The 20,865-nt window shown below is 41.6% G+C and overlaps 1 protein-coding gene across 2 annotated transcripts; it reads right to left on the bottom strand.

Annotated features, from left to right (window-relative positions):
- Positions 1 to 702: 702 nt before the first annotated feature.
- Positions 703 to 16,016, bottom strand: edem1.L (ER degradation enhancing alpha-mannosidase like protein 1 L homeolog). 2 transcript variants are annotated; one of them, XM_018256333.2, is made up of 12 exons: positions 15,577 to 16,016; positions 8,520 to 8,592; positions 7,703 to 7,806; positions 7,382 to 7,553; positions 7,074 to 7,257; positions 6,109 to 6,283; positions 3,747 to 3,867; positions 3,444 to 3,614; positions 3,247 to 3,320; positions 3,041 to 3,137; positions 1,884 to 2,078; positions 703 to 1,791 (listed from the first exon to the last, which is right to left on the bottom strand). In XM_018256333.2, exons 1-12 carry the CDS (start codon positions 15,978 to 15,980, stop codon positions 1,702 to 1,704), a joined length of 1,860 nt encoding a protein of 619 aa, XP_018111822.1. In that variant the 5' UTR covers positions 15,981 to 16,016; the 3' UTR covers positions 703 to 1,701.
- Between the last annotated feature and the right edge of the window lie 4,849 nt (positions 16,017 to 20,865).

Genomic DNA, 20,865 nt, shown 5'->3' with positions numbered 1-20,865 from the left:
AAGCAGATCTCTACTTCACTAAAAGCCCAAAACATAATGTACAACAATTCTGTCCTACTTCTTTAGTTAAGCTTTAGTTCTCCTTTAAAACGATCTTCAGATTGGGATCCCATGAATAAAAGAGCTAATAAGCATTCATCCCCTAATCCCCCAGACACAGTTAGCAAGAATAGGATGAAAGGGAGCCAGGGAATATTTGAACGAGGTTTGAATGCATTTGGGTTTGCTTAACCAACAGTAGACCAGGCACTTCTGCCGTTACACATCAAAGTAGAGTAGTACCTGGGATGGAGTTCGAAGAAGGCCCGGACTGGCAATCTGTGGATTCTGGCAAATGCCAGAGGGGCTGCTATAAGGTCCCATAGAAAGTCATTATTTAGTGGGCTGGTGGGAGCTGTTTGGGTTGATTGGGCCTCTGTGTACCTGAAATGCCAGGGCCTATTTTAATTCTCAGTCCGGACCTGGTTAGAATGAAGGGATGAAGAATGTATTAACACCTAAAGGATGACGTAGCGAAGATTTGCACTTATGATACCTGGATAACAGAAGCCCCCTAGATAAAAAGAAGACAAGTACATACTCACCAAAAAAAGGATGAAAAACAGATGTAACCTTGCTATGAATTCCAAGGGATCATAATGCATAGGAATTAAAGACTAGTTGCTGCGTTGGTGCTTGCTCTTACAGAACTTGAGACACAGGTTGAAATTGCAGATTTTTAATAAGACTCTGACCTTACATTAAAAAAAAAAAATCACATTATCAAATCTTACAATTTTATAAAATAATCCCTGAATGTATTTTTCTTAACAGTGATTACACCTGGCATTGATCGTGCTGCAGGGCAGGCAGTTCACAGAAGCGTGCCCATAGTCTCAACGCTCGCCCAAGTCTAACAGGGTCAGTGACCAGCAGACATTGGCACACGTAATAACTTGTGTTGGTTCCATTTGTTCCTTAGACTTCAAAAATACGGAATTCCACATCCAAACAAAATGATTAAAAATAAGCCCTGATTAGAAGACGGATAAAAAGAGTAATGTATTTATTTGCAAGGTGCTGAGTGGATGAGGAGCAGGTGTCACTGACCTTTGCTGGAAAAAGAAAGAAAAGAAAAGTCTATTTAAGGCACTGGTCCAATAAAAAGAAGTTGCAGAGAGACATGGCATGAGTAAGGTGAAAAGGCTGTCCAAGTTGTAGTTTCAAGGCCACAATCCGGACAATAAAATTGGCTTAAGACACTATTTTGGCAAAATGTAACTTGACTATGGGGACTGTCCCTAGTCACAAAGCAGCAAGGGAGCAACTCATTCCTCTGCAGAATCCTTGGTTTGCTAGGTGATTGTGAACATTGTTTTATCAGCAGCCAATGAGGAATCTGCTTTTGTATTGGTCCTGACATGGGGAAGGTATTGAGGAACAAGAGTAGCTTTGGAAGACACATAAGTGTATAGTCTTTCAAAATCCCTGAGGGTTTGTCATACACAGAGCATCCCAAAAAAAATTGTGCAATATTGCATAATAGACACGGAGCAGATTCTTCTGAGCACCCAAGCCTGCCCTGATCACCACGTTTGCACTGAATGCAGACAGGGTATCTGCACAGCCTCCAGCACAGATTCCAGTTTCATGTGGGAGAACCTGATGTCTTGTTGCTGAATAGATAAGATTCCTTAATCCACAAGCAGGTCCCACTATAAGCTACAAAAGCCCAACCATCTGGTCAATCTGGCGCATGTAGACACTTTTCAGCGGTAGTGAAAACCTACGCTCTTCTGGAACCCTATAACACTGAATAAGAAGAACATAACATGAGGTTAAAAGCAACAAATAACCCGGCAAACAACCTAAAAGGACAATAGTATCAGTCGGCTACAACTTACATTTGAGCTGGAGTTACCAGTTCGGAGCTTGGTCTGTGACAGTTTGTCATGGGTTTGCGGCACTTTGCTTTTATGATGAAAGATGTCCTGCCATGATGTGTCCCTCAAACGAGGGTCGAGTGGGATCAGATGGCCCTCGGTGGTGAACAGGTATTTATTATCAACCCGATGCAGTGGGTTATCCTCATCAAACAGCTTGTGAGAAAGGGAGGACATATTGAATAAAATAAAAAAAACAAGCATGATAGAATCCAAAAGGTGCAGGAGAGGGATTTTAGCTCTGAACTCAATCCTCAGTGTAAGAGCAAGGTACGAGTCTTTGGTCAGCAAGATGTGTATTTCTTTTTTTAAAGCTAATACTTTATTTATTTTCACGAACATTGAACATTCACAAACAATAAACTATACTATTATAATCTCGTGTCTCTGTGTTTGATTTACATTATGTGTTATACTTGCTCCCTTACTTACAGGTCAACCGTACATATAAAGTAATTACTTGCAACTGGACTACTTTATTCATTTGCAGTGTCATTCCTTGGTTGAGTGGCAGGGCCTGACTCCCACAAGGGACTCCATATCTTATCAAATTTATGAGCCATACCTCTGGCTTCATGTTTGAGCTTAATCAAGGGTATTACCTCATTAACTAGCTTTATCCAGGAGTCCCCTGTGGGAGGGGTGGGTCCCATCGAGTGCATAATTATACAATTCTTGGCATAATACAATAACGCTCTAAATTTCAGTAGACACACCAGTGGAGAATTCACCTGTGGAAAGTCACGGGTGGTTGCTAGTGCTGGCTGTTAATACAAAGTAACAGTAGTCAGCCAGCTCAGCAAAGTAGTCAGAAAGATCAGCAGGAGAGCAGGGGGCTAGGCTTAGGGAATTGTCAGAAACCATTAAAAAGCATGAAAAGTCTGCATATTTCTTAATTGATGTATATTGCAAAGTTGTTTGAAATTATGTTTACTTTTCAAAAAGCTTAAGTCATGTTTTGTGGAGTTCCCCTTTAAGATGTGCATTTCTAGCATAGACACAACAGAATAAGGCTGGCCCCTGTAGAGAAGATCAAATGCAGTTCCAGTAAAACAAAAGCTGCGGAGATTTGACATTACTATGCTCCTTTTACTCTATTTACATCATTCCTCACTTACCAGGTAGAGGTATTTGCAAGTTTCACTCAGGAAGAAGCTTTCCATCCTATCCTCCTGTGACTTGTCCACAACATGGTGTATCGTTGCATATCCACACCTGCTTAGAGGGGGTAGAGGAAAGAACTAAAGAAAACTATTCACCAAGGAAAGTAGAGGGGAGGAAAACAGAAAATCAGAGGGAATAAAACCCTGATTTCTGTACTCACTTGGCTTTAGCATGCTTCTCCAGACTCAACAGAATATCCATACCCACGTGCAGATAGAAGGGGTTTTTAGTGGCCTAGACAGAAAATAAGAAGAAAGTCTGCTTTGGTAGCATTACAGAAAAGAAAGAGAAGATGACATAGGAACATATAGAAAGCTAGTATTGTTCTAGGAAAAAAAATAAGGGATTAGCCTGTACCTGGTATAGAAGATACGTGGACTCTACCAGCTCTGGCCTGAGAGGGTAAAAGGAGACATCAGGGGCCTGCAGTTGCCAGTTGTATCGTTCAGGTAAAGCTCCATAGCGTTTCCAAATGGCATAATAAAATGCATGCAGGCAAATCGCATCCTCAATATCTCCCTTTAGGACCTGCAATAGAGATATGTATTACTGAACACACTCTTCAAATTTGTCACAACAGCAATGACTTGTGATACATCAAACAGCATCTAGAGAGACGCAACTCCATGTCTGCACTCTTCTGTCAGGGCCAAGTCTTACCTGTAGTCCCGGGAAGAAAGCCTGCAGTGAGTCAATCCATGTGTTCATGAGTTGACCATTAAGCATGTTAACATTCACATACAATGGCGGGTCCCCTTCTCCTTCATTACATGCTTCACGCCTGCAGAGTAGAAAGAATATAAAGCACAGTTAAATATACTGTAGGTGTCATGGGTCTAACATATCTTACAAATGTACATTCAGAGAAGGCAGGTTCTTGCTTCTCAGTAAATACAGATTTCTAGTGCCTTATAAAGGTATGAAACCGGTTATCCAGAATGCTCAGGACCTGGGGTTTTCCAGATAATGGCTCTTTCTGTAATTTGGATCTTCATATCTTAAGCCTACTAAAAAATCATATCAACATTAAATAACCCAAATAGGCTAGTTTTGCTTCCAATAAGGATTAATTATATCTTAGTGGGGATCAAGTACAAGCTACTGTTTTATTATTACAGAGAAAAAGGAAATAATTTAACATTTTGGATTATTTGATTACAATGACATCTATGAAAGATTGCCTTTCCATAATTCTGAGTTTTCAGGATAATGGGTTTCCAGATAACGGATCCCATACGTGTACCCACAATCCTACCCTCGAAATTTAATAACAAAGTGACTGATCACTACTCAGCCATTTCTCTTGCAGAAAAACTACCCCTGTCATTAGAGAGCCACTTTCTCAAACAATTAAATGGTTAATAAAGTCGTTGACATTAGAATATGTCACAGACTCTTACGCACACAGCAGTATATTTTTCCATATTTGCTTTTTTTTTTCAGTAGCTGGAGAAGATATAATGAAGTACCCATAGACTTAAATGAAACAGCCCAGTGGAGTTCCGTGCTTATGGAAAGTTGACCGTTTCCTTGTTTTTTGACACGCAATAAATATTTCTGGGCTGAGTATTTCTTATACAAAACAAAGACCATTTCCCCATGCTTTGATTTTTCTATATAATGCCCTTCCAGAGACTCCCTAACTGTGACAGTGGCCCCCAGTGGTGCTCAAAGTAGTAAAAAGAGGGGACGGGGAAACTCACCCACTGAGTTTTTTTAACATTTTGGATTATTTGATTACAATGACATCTATGAAAGATGTTATTGTCAAGAGAACCTAGGGTAGTTGCTTAACAGATTGAAACTACAGGCTTCACCCTTATCGGGGTTCATCTGTGCAGGCTTAAGCCTGTAGGGAACTCAATGAAATTGGAAATTTTAGGAGTGAAATTGAGTTTCCTTGCAGGATTCTTGCTTTGTTTGAAATGTGGGTCTTCTCACTCATTCTTGTGGAATTAAAAGTGACATGTTCCACATTTATCAGGAACATGTCACTATGATTTTAATAAGCTTAGTGAGAAACTTACTTCTACACGTTGCCTCCCTGCTTCCCCTCAGACCTAGTTACTGATCGTTCAGCAGCTCCCCTGGCTGATGCCTCAGAGGTTGATGTCTGGCTTGGGAGGGAAGACAAAAGTTCCAAGAGGCTGAGGACAAATGTAAACAATACTCTTGGAGGAGTTTGATTGCCCTCAAAATGAAGAATTGAGTGCTGGGACATCAGAGAAAGGAGTTGGACTCCGACACAGGTCTGTAATGGGATCCGCAGGGAGGCAGCGGAGGGTTTATTGAAGGGATAGTGACACATTTCTAGCTCAAATGGAAAAGTTTCACTATACCTTTAAAAAAATATTTTTTAAGCTAAGTCCAATTTTTATTGCAGTTAATTTCCTTTGTTCTGGAGATATCTTCATTTCTGTACTGAGCCTCTTTGATGTTTCTGGGTCACATGATGCCAGACATGCAACATGACATACACAGAGCATCACATCACATCAACAGTGCTAACACGCTCCATTAATTCTCAGATGGATTATTTTCAGAACAGATTTAGATAACGCACTTACTTAAACTGGGTTAGAAAGTCCTTCAAAGGAAAAGTGTGAGCATATTTAAATGAAATATATTGTCTATACTAGGGATGCACCAAATCCACTATTTTGAATTCGGCCGAAACCCGCAATACTTCACGAAAGATTAGACCGAACAACGAACCGAATCTTAATTTGCAAATTAGGAGTGGGAAGGGGAAAACATTTTTGACTTCCTGGTTTTGTGAAAAAAAAGTCGCGTAATTTCCCTCACCGTCCCTAATTTGCATATGCAAATTAGGATTAGGTTTCGGTTCAGCCGGGCTGAAAAAGACCGAATCCTGGATTCAGTGCATCCGTAGTCTATACACAACATTACATATCCATGTGCTAAGGTATCATTTCCCCATAATGTTTTTTTACAAACCAGTTTCAATTCTGCGACAAATTTCCCACTGCTATATTTATTTTTAAGCCTCGTCTTCTCTTACCCCCTGCGAAGGTGGTTCTGGATACTTTTGTAAGCCTCGTTAAACATTTCCAAGTCCTCTTCCTCTCCAAACAGGATGTAGGACTTGAGCAAATATTCATAAAAGGAGTCCAACCCAGCACCCAGGCCACTTTGTTTTCCAACCCACTGTCCAGTCTGTATGTTCACCACATTCCCTAGAGGAAATTAAAAGTGTTATTCAACTTGATATCGATTTTTTTAAAATACATTGACAGTGGTCTCGAGCTCCCTCTATAAATATATATTTTTTTAATTTAAAAGCTGCATATACAAGTATGGGACCCGTTATCGGGAATGTTCGGGAGGTTTTCCAGATAATGGATCTTTCCGTAATTTGGATCTTTGTGCCTTAAGTCTACCATAAAATCATGTTAACATTAAATAAACCCAATAAGTTGGTTTTGCTTAAAATAAGGATCAATTATCTTAGTTTGGATCAAGTACAAGCTACTTTTTTATTTTTACAGAGAAAAAGGAAATAATTTTTTGAAATCTGGATTATTTGATTATAATGGAGTCTATGGGGAGACAGCCTTTGCGTAATTCGAAGCTTTCTGGTCATCAGGTTTCCGGATAATGGATCTTATACCTGTATAAGTAAATATTATTTGCATATATAAATTACATTTGCGTCATATGATTGCTCCAGAGTGCTGGCCACAGATAAAAAGCATATAGTGTACTCTGAACCTAGGTAGTATTTTTCTGGGCTTGCCCTACATTCCTGAAGGCAAATTTTGGTGATTTTTTTTTTCTACATGCTTCTTGCAGAGATTTTTTTTTTTTTAGTGGAAAATAATTTGTGCTAATTTGCATATTCAAGTTAGAAATTATATTTGGTTCAGGGTTCAGCAGAATCCTTTGTGTAAGATTCTGTATTCAGCTAAATGCCGTAAAAAGTGGATTTCAGCATCTCTTATCTGTATCGCAGGCTCCGCAGCTTACCAAGGAGGCCGGTGTTGTTGCTTCGCAAACTCCAGAGTGCTCTGACAGCACGGCGAGCAACCCACTCAAACGTGGAATCCCCTAAAAGCCGACTTAGAATTCCAAACTCCACAAGCAGGGAGCCAGCTCCGGCAGTGCAGGTCTCATTTCTACTATCTGGGGGGACTCCCTTCTTCAGATTAACCTGGAAAATTGAACAGCGCAGCAATAATTGTCTGTAAGGACGTTCACAGGCATAGACAGACGCTAAAAAGATATAGTAAAAGAATGAATAACTGGTCAGATGATGAACTGAGCTGCTCACTTACCCTAGGATAAGGCATCCCTGTTTTGGTGTTCTCAAATGCAGGCAGAAGTCTAACTGCAAGGTCATGAGCCATATGAAGAAGTTCATTATCGTAGTCACTTAGAGTCATGTTGCCAAAGGGCTGCTTGGTGTCGGTCAGGATTATGTGGGCTGACAGTAAGCTGCCTAGAATTCTGATAAGACATAAGACGGAAGATTTATTTTGCAGCTCAATCATTCAACCCCAAGGCCATGCAACCCTTCTGACCCTCACAATGACTCCTCAATTGCATACAGGCACTTTGGAATCCCTCCACTCTCTGAATCAATTCAGCTTTCTTACCGAATAGTAGCCTCAAACACTTGCACTGTTGAATTCTTGTCAAAGGAAACGGTATCGATCACCAATCGAACAGCTCTGTGAAACTCTGTGGCATTGCCCATCACCTGCAAAGAGACCGTTGAATTAGAAACGTTCAAGGTTGAGTTTATGTAATTTATACTCCTTGCACTGGGAGAGATTATATATATATATATATATATATATATATATATATATATATATATATATATATATATATATATATACATACATATATATACACTAGGCACCATTACTCCCTACTATACCTCCTATCCAACAGCCACAGTCCCTTTCTAGAGACTATTATCTCACTGTTACTATAGGCACCATCTCACCCTACTATACTTGCTATCCCACAGTCACACTCCCTTCCCAGAGACTATTATCCCACTGTTACTATAGACACCATCTCTCCCTACTATACCTCCTATCCCACAGCCACAGTCCTTCCCAGAGACTATTATACCACTGCTACTATAGGCACCATTTCTCCCTACTATACCTGCTATCCCACAGCCACACTCCCTTCCCAGAGACTACTATCCCACTGTTACTATAGGCTCCATCTGTCCCTACTATACCTGCTATTCCAGAGCCACAGTCCCTTCCCAGAGGCTATTATCACCACTGCTGCATAATGCAAATAAAATTAATAATTTTCCATGAATATCACATACAGTAAAGAAGTGGTGGAAGTGGCCGAGCTCCTGGTATTGTAACTACTAGCAGCCCTTGTGCCTTATGAATCCCTTGTCTTAAATATCAGATACAGGATAGTGCTCAGTACATAACTCACCGCTAAAGTGTCCAGTGCATCAATCAGGGTTAGGGAGTAGTTTCCAAGGACATCATTGATGTTTAGATTTGAACTGAAACAACACAGTCAAAAGTGTTAACATATCCCAAAGTGAGGAATTAATATAGCACAGACCCAGTTTGGGTTGCAGTAGAGTAATATAGAATTGATCATGATATTTTATAGTTATTCCTTATTTTAAGCCTCTCCAAAGTGAAACCTAAAATGATTGATAGGGTCTGTGACCTCATACTTTGTTATTATGTCTTATCTTTTAATTCAGCCCTTCTACTATTTATACTTCACCCTGACACTAAGATGTATGATTGGCTGTTAGGGACAGTGATTGTAGCAACCATACGCAGATTAAATTCCCAACCAAACAGTTAAAGAACATAAAAGTTAAATAAGTGAATTACAAAAAAAAAATGAAAACACCAAGATCAGTTAGAATGGAATTCTGTGAATCCTAAAATTTGTTTTGCACCCCTCATTATGTACATAATAATTCATTTTAAGGATACATGCATAAGGTAGATCAGCAGAGTGCACTATATTGAAGCAAAACCTCTGGCAGGGACAAACAAATATTTGTGTAAAGTGACTTTTTCAAGCTCACTGCATATGCCTGTGCCTGCTGTGGGAGCTAATTGGACTCCACGTGAAGAGATGAATGAAACACAAGTCTAGTGGGAGTTGATGGCTCTACCCCAGGTGAACGTGTGCTTTCGGAAATTGGTTTGCTAGAATAAGATTTCCGCTACAAGAGGATCACTAAGAACAAAACAATAATAAAACATAATACAAACACAGATTTACATTTTTATGTTACAATTTTTCATAGAAAAAAAAATTTCCTGCTATACAGGCAGATGCGGAGTTTCACTGCAGAACCCACAGCATCTAATCAGCAATTGGCTCTAATTGGCCAACTGCAGTCATGCTAATGACACCAGGTTGCTACTGGTTACTTTCCCAAGGTAAAGCAGGCCACACACCAGAATAATCTCATTTTATAATATCATCAAATGACCAGGCCTTTATATAATTTGGCTAACCAAAATTCTGGTCAAATTGGATTTATATGATCAATTGGCCCCTCCACTATATAGTCAGATTAAAACAGAGGTCTATCTGCTGGCAGAGGAGCACATCAATGGACTGATGAGGTTCTTGCCCTATGGGATTTTCAAATTTGCCCAATATATGCCAGATATTGGCAGGACAGGTGACTGTATTGCCCCCATACACTGGCCAATAGCTAGTAGTACAAGAGGATAGGAAACAATATGCATGGTGGCTTTCTTCCTACAGGTTAACTTTGCCATTCTGCATACAACTGCATTGCCTTAGCTTTGTCTGCTTGATGCAGGTCTATAGCTACCAGTAAAGTATTATTCACTGTATTGAGTGCTGCACATACAGGATTTGCTCTTATTTGTCCTTCACTCTGCATATTTACATTTTGGGATTTTCTCCCTAGAGTTCTGTGCAACTTTCCCAGTTTAGGCCCAATATATAATATGATACATCTTCAAGTGTCAGATCAAATGAAACTGATGATATCTATAAAGACATCAAGGAAGCCCATGGGCAGAATGAATCAAGAATTTTATAATGCAGTTTTTATTTCTGAATTACACTGTTTATACTGCACATAATTCACTCTACCATATAAAATGTAATTCCTGAACGAGCAAGTGTATTTTTTTAATTGTAATATTGATGTGTAGGCGCCATCTCAGGTCATTTTGCCTGGTCATGATGTGTTTCAGAAATAGCCAGCACTTTAGGATTAAACGGCTTTCTGGCTGTTGTTTCTCCTACTAAATGTAACCGAATGTGTCGCAGTGGGACCTGGATTTTACCATTGGGTGCTGTTCTTAGATCTACCAGGCAGCTGTTATCTTGCGTTTGGGAGTTGCTATCTGGTTACCTTTCCATTGTTCTGTTTGGCTGCTGGGGGAAAGGGAGAGGGGTGACATCACTCCAACTTGCAGTACAGCAGTAAAGAGTGACTGAAGTTATCAGAGCACAAGTCACATAACTGGGGGCAGCTGGGAAACTGACAATATGTCTAGCCCTATGTCAGATTTCAAAATTAAATTAAAAAAAAACGTTTTGCTCTTTTGAGAAACGGATTTCAGTGCAGAATTCTGCGGGAGCAGCACTATCAACTGATGTGTTTTGAAAAAAAAAATTCCCATGACAGTATCATACGCTTTTGCTTTATGTGTAACAGCTTGGTAGGGGCAACAATCCATCACATCCATAGCACTGGACTAATGCAACTTTGGTGCAAGTATGAAAGCTACAATGTGTTCATTCACAGAATATAAAGTCTATGGATGCAAGTGACCCCACCTACCATTCCATGACAACAGAGAACCTGCCACGTATGGCGTTAGTGCAACGGAATGGGAAGACATCCGCATATGCTTCTCTGAGGATATCCTGATACTCTGCACCACAGCAGAGACCAGAGGACTGGGGTTACAAGAATCAGACAGACTGCACACCGGTGTGAGTGAGCCTCAAGGACATCTATATGCTACAGGATTTCTATTCAACTTACTGGTCTTCAATGAGTTATTCAAGTTACCTAGATACTAGCACTGTCCTAAAAGGAACAGTAACACCAAAAAGTGAAAGTGTCTTAAATGAAAATATAATACAGTGTTGCCCTGCACTGGTAAAACTGATGTGTTTGCTTCAGAAACTCAACTATAGTTGATATAAACAAGCCGCTGTGTAGCCATGGCAGCCATTCAAGCTAGAAAAAGGAGAAAAGGCGCAGGACACACAGCATACAGTATAACAGATAAGCTCTGTAGTATACAATGGGATTCTTCAGAACTTGCTGTATATCCTGCGCTTGAATGGCTGCCCCCACGGCTAAACAGCAACTGTTTATATAAACTATAGTTGTGTTTCTGAAGCAAACACCAGTTTTAACAGTACAGCCGTATATTATATTGTCATTCCTTTAAAGCACTTTAATTGTTTGGTGATACTGTTCCTTTAGCTCCTATGGGATAAAATGATCCATACACACAATTCAATCAGCAAATGGGTCAATATAGTCCTCAATAACCCCTATTCTACCGGATAACCATTATCATTGAGAATAAAACTAGAAACCCAAATAGCCCTCCATCAGCCTAATAAATAGTGATCGACTATGGCATCTTATTGGCATTTGCCAGAATTTACAGATTACACAGCCTCATAGGCCCAATGAATGGCTACTCTTTATGGCATCGTAGATCACGAATTTACAGACTGCCAGTCCAAGCCTGGCAGCCATATTACATTAATATAGAAGTTGTTTATGCTATAAAAATTGGCTCCAATCAAACTGTGCTAATTTCAGTCAAATAGAAAATAAAGTAGCAATGAATTTTTCAAAGTTAATTTTTAAACAGATGCATGTCTGATGCCATGAGAAGGGCTCAGCAACACAGGCAATATTTTGTAGTAACCTGTGGCTCCTTATCAACAAGACATCACTACTGATGTTTCCATGCAACCATACCACGCAGAAAATGGTCGGGGAGATAATTCCTCTAAAAGTATTATCCATCCAGCCATCTTTTTTGGTTTTGCCATCTGCATTAAGACGGACATGGTTTAACAGAGCAATGACTCCCAATCTTAGAATGGTATTTACAGTGACCTGTGTGGGATGTATTTTGTTCAAAATGAAAATAAAAAATTAGTATAACCAGAAATTGGAAAACTAGAAAAAACTTTTTGGAAAAATTTGGCAAGGATTTGATGACTAAAGGCTCAGATGCTGTACTCCCTCTGAATTCAAAATGAGCAACCAATTTGCACCACAATCTGGCCAGCAAAAACAGATAATTTTAGCCACCTGAAATGTTATGGAGCAAACAGGCCTAGTGCCAGCGAGTGTATGGTCTCAAACAGAGTAAATATTGATCTTTCCATTCAGCAAGTGATCTGTACCAGCTGCACGTGTATTCAATTAAAGGAACAGTAACACCAAGAAATGAAAGTGTTTTAAAGTAATAAAAATATCATGTACTGTCGCCCTGCACTTGTAAAACTGATCTGTTTGCTTCAGAAACACGACTATAGTTCATATAAACAAGCTGCTGTGTAGCAATGGCGGAAATAGAAAAAATCAATGATGCGTCTGAGATATTAGGGTCTCCAAAAATAAAGTGATTACTCACCACAAAAGGGAAGTGGCCCAGGTGCACCACCCTGAGCCCTCAGCAGACAAACTGAAAAACCATATTGGAGCAGGCACTCAATGAAGGCAAACATACACCAGGCAAATAGTTCAAAGTGAAGAAAGTTTATTGTGTCCAAAGTCTTACGCGTTTCGTGTCATAAACACAAATCATAGGCTAACCTTTCAGAGCCATGCCCCAAATATTTAAACACAAGTGCACCAATCAAATCACTTCACCAATTTACTATCCACCCAATCCCAAAAAACTTTTCTAAGGTGCACCAATATCTATTCAGTCTCAGTGGGTGTAAATAAGGTTTAAAGCCTTGTCTCTTTCTTTAGTGGCCATATTGGTACACCACAGACTGAATAGAGCAACATATTGAAAGACATATTGGTACACCTCAGTTAAGTTTAAAGTGGCAGTGCCATATAAATACATAAAAACCATATACAGAAGTATATAAACACTATAATAGTGTGTAAGCATATTGTAGAATATATAAGTATGTAAAAGCAAGTATAAATAGAATATTATATTATATTTAAAGGACAAGGAAAGTCTAAAATAGAAGAAGGCTAGAAATGCTGTATTTTGTATACTAAATATAAACACGAACTTACTGCACCACAAGCCTAATCAAACAAATAATTTATGCTTTCAAAGTTGGCTACAGGTCACCATCTTGTAACTTTGTTAAACATCTTTGCAAGACTAAGACTGTGCACATGCTCAGTGTGGTCTGGGCTGCTTAGGGATCGTCATAAACAAAGCTGCTTGAGTTCTGCATGGCTGGGAAGTAAGGCGGGGGCTCCCCCTGCTGTTCATAAGTATGATTGTTTCCCTGCTCAGTAGTTAGGGACCATCTGACAATTCCTATCCACAGCAGTAAATGAAGGGAGAATTTCACTGCATACAGTCAGGTTTCTTATAAAAACGGTACTGAGAGCAAATACTATGACAAATAAATGAAATTAAAAATAGCAGGATACATTGTATATACTATTTAGACCCATAGAGGACCAAGTGGCTAGAACAAAGATCCACTTGGTTTCCAAATATAGTAATTTCTTTGTCTGATCCCCTCCTCTCTGGTCAGGTCAGGGGACCAGACAAAGAAATTACTATATTTGGAAACCAATTGGATCTTTGTTCTAGCCACTTGGTCCCCTATGGGTCTAAATAATAAATACGATGTATCCTTCTATTTCTTCATGTAGATATAGCGCATTGTTTTACTATTTATTGTTTTGCATGTTTTTCCCCAATTATTGAAGGTTGTACTATGCATTTAATCTAACATTTATCTCAAAAGTGCGATATTTGTATCATTTTCAGCCTAGACACTATATTATGAATTGTATTTATACTTAAATTTAATATAATATTCTATTTATACTTGCTTTTACATGCTTATATATTCTACAATATGCTTACACACTATTATAGTGTTTAAATACTTCTGTATATGTTTTTATGTATTTATATGGCACTGTCACTTTAAACTTAGTTGAGGTGTAGCAATATGTCCTTTAAGTGAATGTTCTTACCCTCTGCCTGTGATTTCCAGTGTAGAGTGCATCAATCCTCATTCAGGGCACCACTTCCCCTTAGGCCAATCTTTAAACAATTGGTTCAAGGAGAGCACTTCAAAGCAAAATGCTGTGAAAAAGTATTTATTCACCGACTACCATACACCTTTAAGTTAACGTTTAGTATGTTATAGAATGGCCAGTGTCGGACTGGCCCGGCGGGATACCGGGAAAATACCCGGTGGGCCCCGACCCTAGTGGGCCCCCGCCGGGCCAGACCCCCTCTCCCAAACAGTTTTTTTAAAAAAAAAAAAAAAATTCGGCACATCGCAGCGCCGTTTGCGCATGCGCGCCGTTTACGCATGCGCGCCTAGCGCCGTTTGCGCATGCGCGATGCGCCGCCTTGGCAATTATGCCGAGCGGCGATTCACCTTACAAGTAGGTGGGGGGGCCAGAGGGGGGGCCCTGGACACCAGTCCCGGTGGGCCCCGGGCCCCCCAGTCCGACCCTGAATGGCCAATTCTAAGCAACTTTTCAAATGGTCTTGGTTATTGATTTTTTTTATAGTTTTTTTTTTTTTAATTATTTGCCCTTTTCTTCTAAAGGTCATACACGGGCAGATTAAGCTGCCAATATAGGTCCTTTAGACCAATTCAGCATCTTGTCTGCCCGTGTATGGGGGCTTCCCAATCGATATCAGAAAGGTTTAATATTTCCCGCGACCAGCGCGTCGGAGTCCATTGCTTTTTGTTGTGATCCGATTGTTCGGCCCTAGGGCCGAATATTCGCATTACCCTGATATAGCCCTGCCGTTGTTGGGAATATCAGGGAAAGATCAGCTCGTTTGACTATGTCGCCAGATGAGTGGATCTCTTCGTGTATGGCCAGCTTTACTCTTTCCAGCTTTCAAATGGGGGTCACTGACCCCATGTAAAAAACAAATGCTCTGTAAGGCTACAAAATGTATCAAAGGCTACAAATGTATCGTTATTGCTACTTTTTTATTGCTCATCTTTCTATCCAGACCCTCTCTTATTCATATTCCAAATATTCAAATCAATACATGGTTACTAGGGCAATTAGGGCCCTAGCAACCAGATAGCTGAAATTACAAACTGAAGAGCTGCGGAATAAAAAGATAAATAACCCAAAACCCACAAATTATTAAAAAAAAAAGAAAACCAGTTGCAAATTGTCTGTACATCACAGTAAAAGTTAATTTAAAGGTGAACAACCCCGGTAAGTGATACTGATCTACAAGTACCAGGATTCCCCATTAGAGCCACAATAAAACAAAGACAAGCAGCTGTATGGAATACTAACGGGTCTCCGTGGTCTGGTCCACGTCCCCGGCAGAGAATGGGATTGAGCTCATCCTCAGGGAAGGCATACTTCATGTAGTTGTCATAGCCGAACGAGAACATGCCGCGGGCCATCTCACGCATTTCTTTACGCAGCCCCGCGGGGAAAGAGCTGTAGCGGCGGCCGTACTCATCTCCGGCTCCCAGGACAAAACGGCCATAAGAGGCGCGGCACACGGCATTGACTCCCGGTATCACTACAGGAGTTGTCCCAGGCAGGACAAGACCCCGCAGAGCTTGCAGCCCGAGCCGGAGAAGCAGCAGCCCCAGCAGGACAGAACACCACCGCATTACAGGGCCACCACTTCCGGGTCCGGCTACTCCAAGCATCCTGATAGGCCAACGCCACAAGTCTGTCAAATCCATGGCAAAACCGCTTTGTGATAGGCCCGCTCGGAGAACCTTGGAATCATTTAGTCCAATGGAAAATCAGCACGTGATATTGTGCGACTCTACGTGTCCATAGTGACACTTCCGGTTACTCTTCGCTGTCAGTGGCAAAGGAGTGTACGTGTATGGCTCCGCCTATAAACAAACTTCTGTCATGTACGTTTTGGCGGGACAGAAAGTGTAGCTGTCAATTGGTTGTTGTTTACAGCTCCCTTTGTATTCATGTAAATAAATTATATTATATCGTTTGAATATGGTTAACACTTCGGAAATCTAATACCATTTACACATTGGGGGAGCCAGAGGGAAAATTAGAAGAAATGAGCACTGCTCCAGCCTCCAGAATAGCAGTATAAATAGCACACCAAGTTCATTTAGGGTTGCCATGTTTTCTGGAAAAAAAAATACCCGCCTCCTATGTATGTATCTTTTTTCCCTATTAATAACATTGGGATCAACCATAATTTATACCGGCCAGGCCAGTAAAATACCGACCTGGCCCGGTTTTAAGGGTTGCTTGAAACAAAAAACTTATATATCGAACAGTGGCAGTGGATCTGTCTCACAGAATGCAGGCAATAACATCTTCAAAGACATCTAAAGCGGACAGTGGAAATGCTTCACACTTATGTAACCTATTTTTAGCCAAGGTGGTACATCACATAATTCTTACCGATGCAGGTCCTCAGCGCCGGATTCGCTGGGCGGGCGCCCCTAGGCTGTGCGCTCCGCGCAGTCCTAGCGCCCGCCCGCACTACCACACGCTGGCGCAAAAGCGAGCGCCGGAGCACTGGGGAGCACAGGCTCCCCAAAGAGCGGCTGGGCGGCGTGCCGCCTCCAAAAATGTGCCGCCCTAGGCCCAGGCCTATGTGGCCTCACCACAAATCTGGGCCTGCAGGTCCTGAATCCCCTTTGCTAAGTGAAAGATACTGGGAAATTCCTCTTTGGCAGTGTCTCCACCTAATGGGATCCGGGAATACACCTGAGGAGGGTCCCATTAGGAAAACATTCACACACACACAAACACTTTATTATATAAAAATATAAACTTTATACAAAGAAGTGCAATTTTAAAGGGGAAGTAAACGGTAACATTATACACATAAATGCATTCAAAGCATGACCCACTACCCTAGGAACCTGTAGCAGTCCAGTCCTGGTAATTCCCTGGCAGGAAAAGTCCCGCAACTGCATTTTGGTAGCTGAAGAGTCTCCATCCCTTGTCCCCAAATGAGCACCAGTCCTAGGTAGCGCTACCTACCCAAATACCCGAAACAGGCACACAAACAGCCTGTTTCTCCAAAACAGGAGATCGCTGGATCCTCATCCTTTCCTACCCCCTTCCCTCAGGTAACACTCACCCCAAAGGAGTTACACAGACTGGTAGTCTCACACAGAGTTGACAGGCATCCACAGCGATGATCTCTTTATATGCTCCAGACTCTCCCAGTCGAGCACATAATTGAATCCTTTGGGTATTTGCTCCCAATACTGTCTATAGCGTGAGCTCTCCCGACATCCATTGCTGAACTCCAGCTCTCAAAACTCTCCATAGTTTGAACATACAAATCCGGAAATCCAAACTTCAAACCCTCCTTGGTTGAGCTTTCAGGCACTGGAGGCTCCTGCCCAGCCTTGGCAGGCCTATCAAACTCCCTTTTGCCTACATTTTGCCGGATAGGATTCACTTTTTCCACAGTGAACAAGGTTCTGCAGCAATCTGTAACTGTAATCTGTAATCTGTAATGGATGACTGAGCACATGGCATCTCCTATACTGTTGCACAGCGACACCTTGTGGCTGCCTTTGGGATCAGCCATGCTGTACCAATCACAAGGGCTCTGCCCCTTAGGAAACCCTGTATCTCACCATGAGGCTCAGACTAAAGGGGAAATTAACCCTTAGGGGCCCTACATTTAGTACACTAGTACTAGTAACCTTAGATCAGTCCCTCTTAGGGTGGTATAGACCAGTGTTGGACTGGGGGTCCTGGGCCCACTGGGACTGCTACCTCAGGGGCTCCCACACAGTGTCGGCCTAGGACACCAGGGGCCCACCCAAAAACTTTAGACCAGAGGCCCACTCTCAGTACTATTATTCTTCTTCTCCTCACTCAAACGCTATTCTCTTAGTCTCCTTTCTTTACATGCTATAATCTATTAATCCATCTATTTATTTTATTTGTTCTCATAGAAATTGATAATGACCATGAAATAGGCCAAATGTTTAGAAGCAGGAGGGCCCACTGACACCTGGAGTTTTCCTGATATCCCGGTGGGCCAGTCCGACACTGGTATAGACTGGTATAGTCTTAGTGACTACTCCCCAGCACTAGGGATCCCAAGGGGTATCTTGGTCCTTAGCACTGTCCCTGCTCTTGAGCTAACCCACATGTGTTCCTGTTTGGTGGCTTGATCACCTCAAGGGTACTAACCCCAACTACTCTCCAGAAAGCTGCTCACTAAATACGATGCCTATAACTTTCGCTCCTAGAGTGACTACTTCATGAACTTCTACCACTAAATAAACATTCCCTAACCAGGGCCTTTGTCACCTGCTCTGACCCAGTCCTGTACCCACCTCCCCGCAAGGTGGGATCCAGGAACAGAACCCTAAGCACATGTGCTCTCCCTTTTAAACTTTGAAACACTGCCACCTACTGGGCAAGCCATGAACTTAATGACTTTACAACAGACAAAGGAAAAGGAACAATAGCTGCCTGGGTAGATTTAAATGATCACTTAGGTGTCCAAATATAGGGGGAAACTGCCTGAGCAAGCACACGTGAAGATTCAGGGAGATTTATCCGCCCGGCGACAAATCGCCTCTTTTTCAGGCGACTAATCTCCCCGAAAAGCCTTCCCGCCAGCTACAATCTTCAATCAAATTTCCTTGAGGCAACTTCTGGTGACTTCAGAAAACGAAGCGCTCCGAGTGCCATCCTGCCTGCAATTTAGATTTTAGCTGGCAGGAAGGCTTTTTTTGGGAAATTAGTCTTCGGGGACTAATCTACTCTACATAAATTATAGCTAAAGATAGCGGCTGTAGAACAGATATGACTAATTGGTTATCCCTGGATTAAAGCAACAGTGCATAAGAGTGCCTGGACACAATTAGTCATGGTATATGGTGAAAAAGGTGAGAATATTTCTATATAATACACAAGGGCCATAAATAACCTGTAAAATATATAGTTTGGAATATTGCATAGTGATGCCGCATCTATTACATGACTCATTGAAACTTGTGTATTATAATTCGTATTGTAACCCCTACTTGTAGTCCATGCTTGCAGCTTCACCCCTTTATATGATAATGGAACTCCTTTGTGACTTGAGTGTAGAACAGTGCTGTCCAACTTCTGTGGTACAGAGGGCCAGAATTTTTCTGGTCTACATGGTGGTGGGCTGATAATGGAAGCCAGTGTTATCCACTTCCTGTTTTTAAGACCACACCAACTTTAAACCACACCCATGTTACCCTATGTCCACATTATAGCACACCAAAAAACCAAATCATTGGTGCTCGCTGCAGAGATATCACTCATATGTAAAAAAAAAAAAGTTAAGTCATATTAAGACATACCCTTAAATACATATACCTCCTCCTCCCCTGTGGATAACACAGCACCCCCTCCCCAACAAACGGTTAAACACCTTAGGGGCCCCTAACAATAATTTTCAAACCCCCAGAACAAATACCAGGCTTATGTTCCACAGGCAGAGCAGGGCACACACAGGGAAGGCAGAGTATGGCACACCCAGGGAGCATAGGGCAGAACAGAGCAGGAGACAGGGAAACCCATCAGTACAGTGACACGGTACTGGTGCCCCATCAGCATTTTGTATGTGTAAACAGGTGAACAATGTGGGCAGTTTCAGTCTGGGTCCTAGGTGTAAACAGTACAGGGCTTTAGGGTGTGAACAATAGAGGTGTCACAAGTGTGAACACAAGGGGGGGGGGGTTTGCAGGCCACCAGTTGGACAGCTCTGGTGTAGACAGTTATCATTTTCTCAAATGGTGACTACATTTGCCTAGACACACCATGTAGCAGAACTTCTGGCCACAAACAATTTTTCCTGCGGGGTAATGTGTTCTACTGATATTACACATATTCTCTGCAAAATAAGCAATGAAACCTGTTTGTAGCAAGCTCATCAGCATGTTGAGTTCATGTGTTTTCACCCTTAGGTAATTCAAATTGAATCTTGTGATAAACTTAAAACTCTGAAATTTTTACATCTTTAAGTATTCCTTGTAAAAAAAAAAAAGCCTTAATTTATGGCTTATGATGATACAGACAAACCGACAACTCAAACAACCCAAGCCTCTAATAAAATCACATGAGCTGTATACCTGTGCAATAGTGATGATGTGCGGGTTGAGAATTTCTCGACCCGCACCCAACCCTAACCCGCCCACTCCCTACCCTCACCCGACCCGGGCCCGCTTCTCCCCTTTATTTATAGACTGTGCCCGACCCGCCCCGCAGTGATGTCACAAAAGGGGCGGGGCAGGCGGAAGTCTATAAATTCCGGTGCCGGAAGCCGGCAGTACTAGGTCGCGGACGGGGGTCCCAAAGGGCCTCGGGTCGGCCCGCACATCACTACTGTGCAACATCTTAGCACTACTTAGTACTGAAGTCACATTAACTAAACCACACAAACAAGTAGGATAGAAATGCTACAAATTTAGTTTTGGGTCTCCTGAGGTGGCCCCAAACGTTTTGCAGTGAAAATCCAGGATTTGCTGTAAGTATATCCAGTGAGAGTCCAATTCCAACCACAGCCTTCACATCACAATAAGCCACTAGGCCTCTGGTTCAGCTCCATTCTGAAGAACCTGCATTATGTAAATCAAT

This window comes from Xenopus laevis, chromosome 4L (genome assembly GCF_017654675.1).
Source record: "Xenopus laevis strain J_2021 chromosome 4L, Xenopus_laevis_v10.1, whole genome shotgun sequence".
Classification (NCBI taxonomy): Eukaryota; Metazoa; Chordata; class Amphibia; order Anura; family Pipidae; genus Xenopus; species Xenopus laevis.
This window is presented reverse-complemented; position numbering and strand designations above follow the sequence as displayed.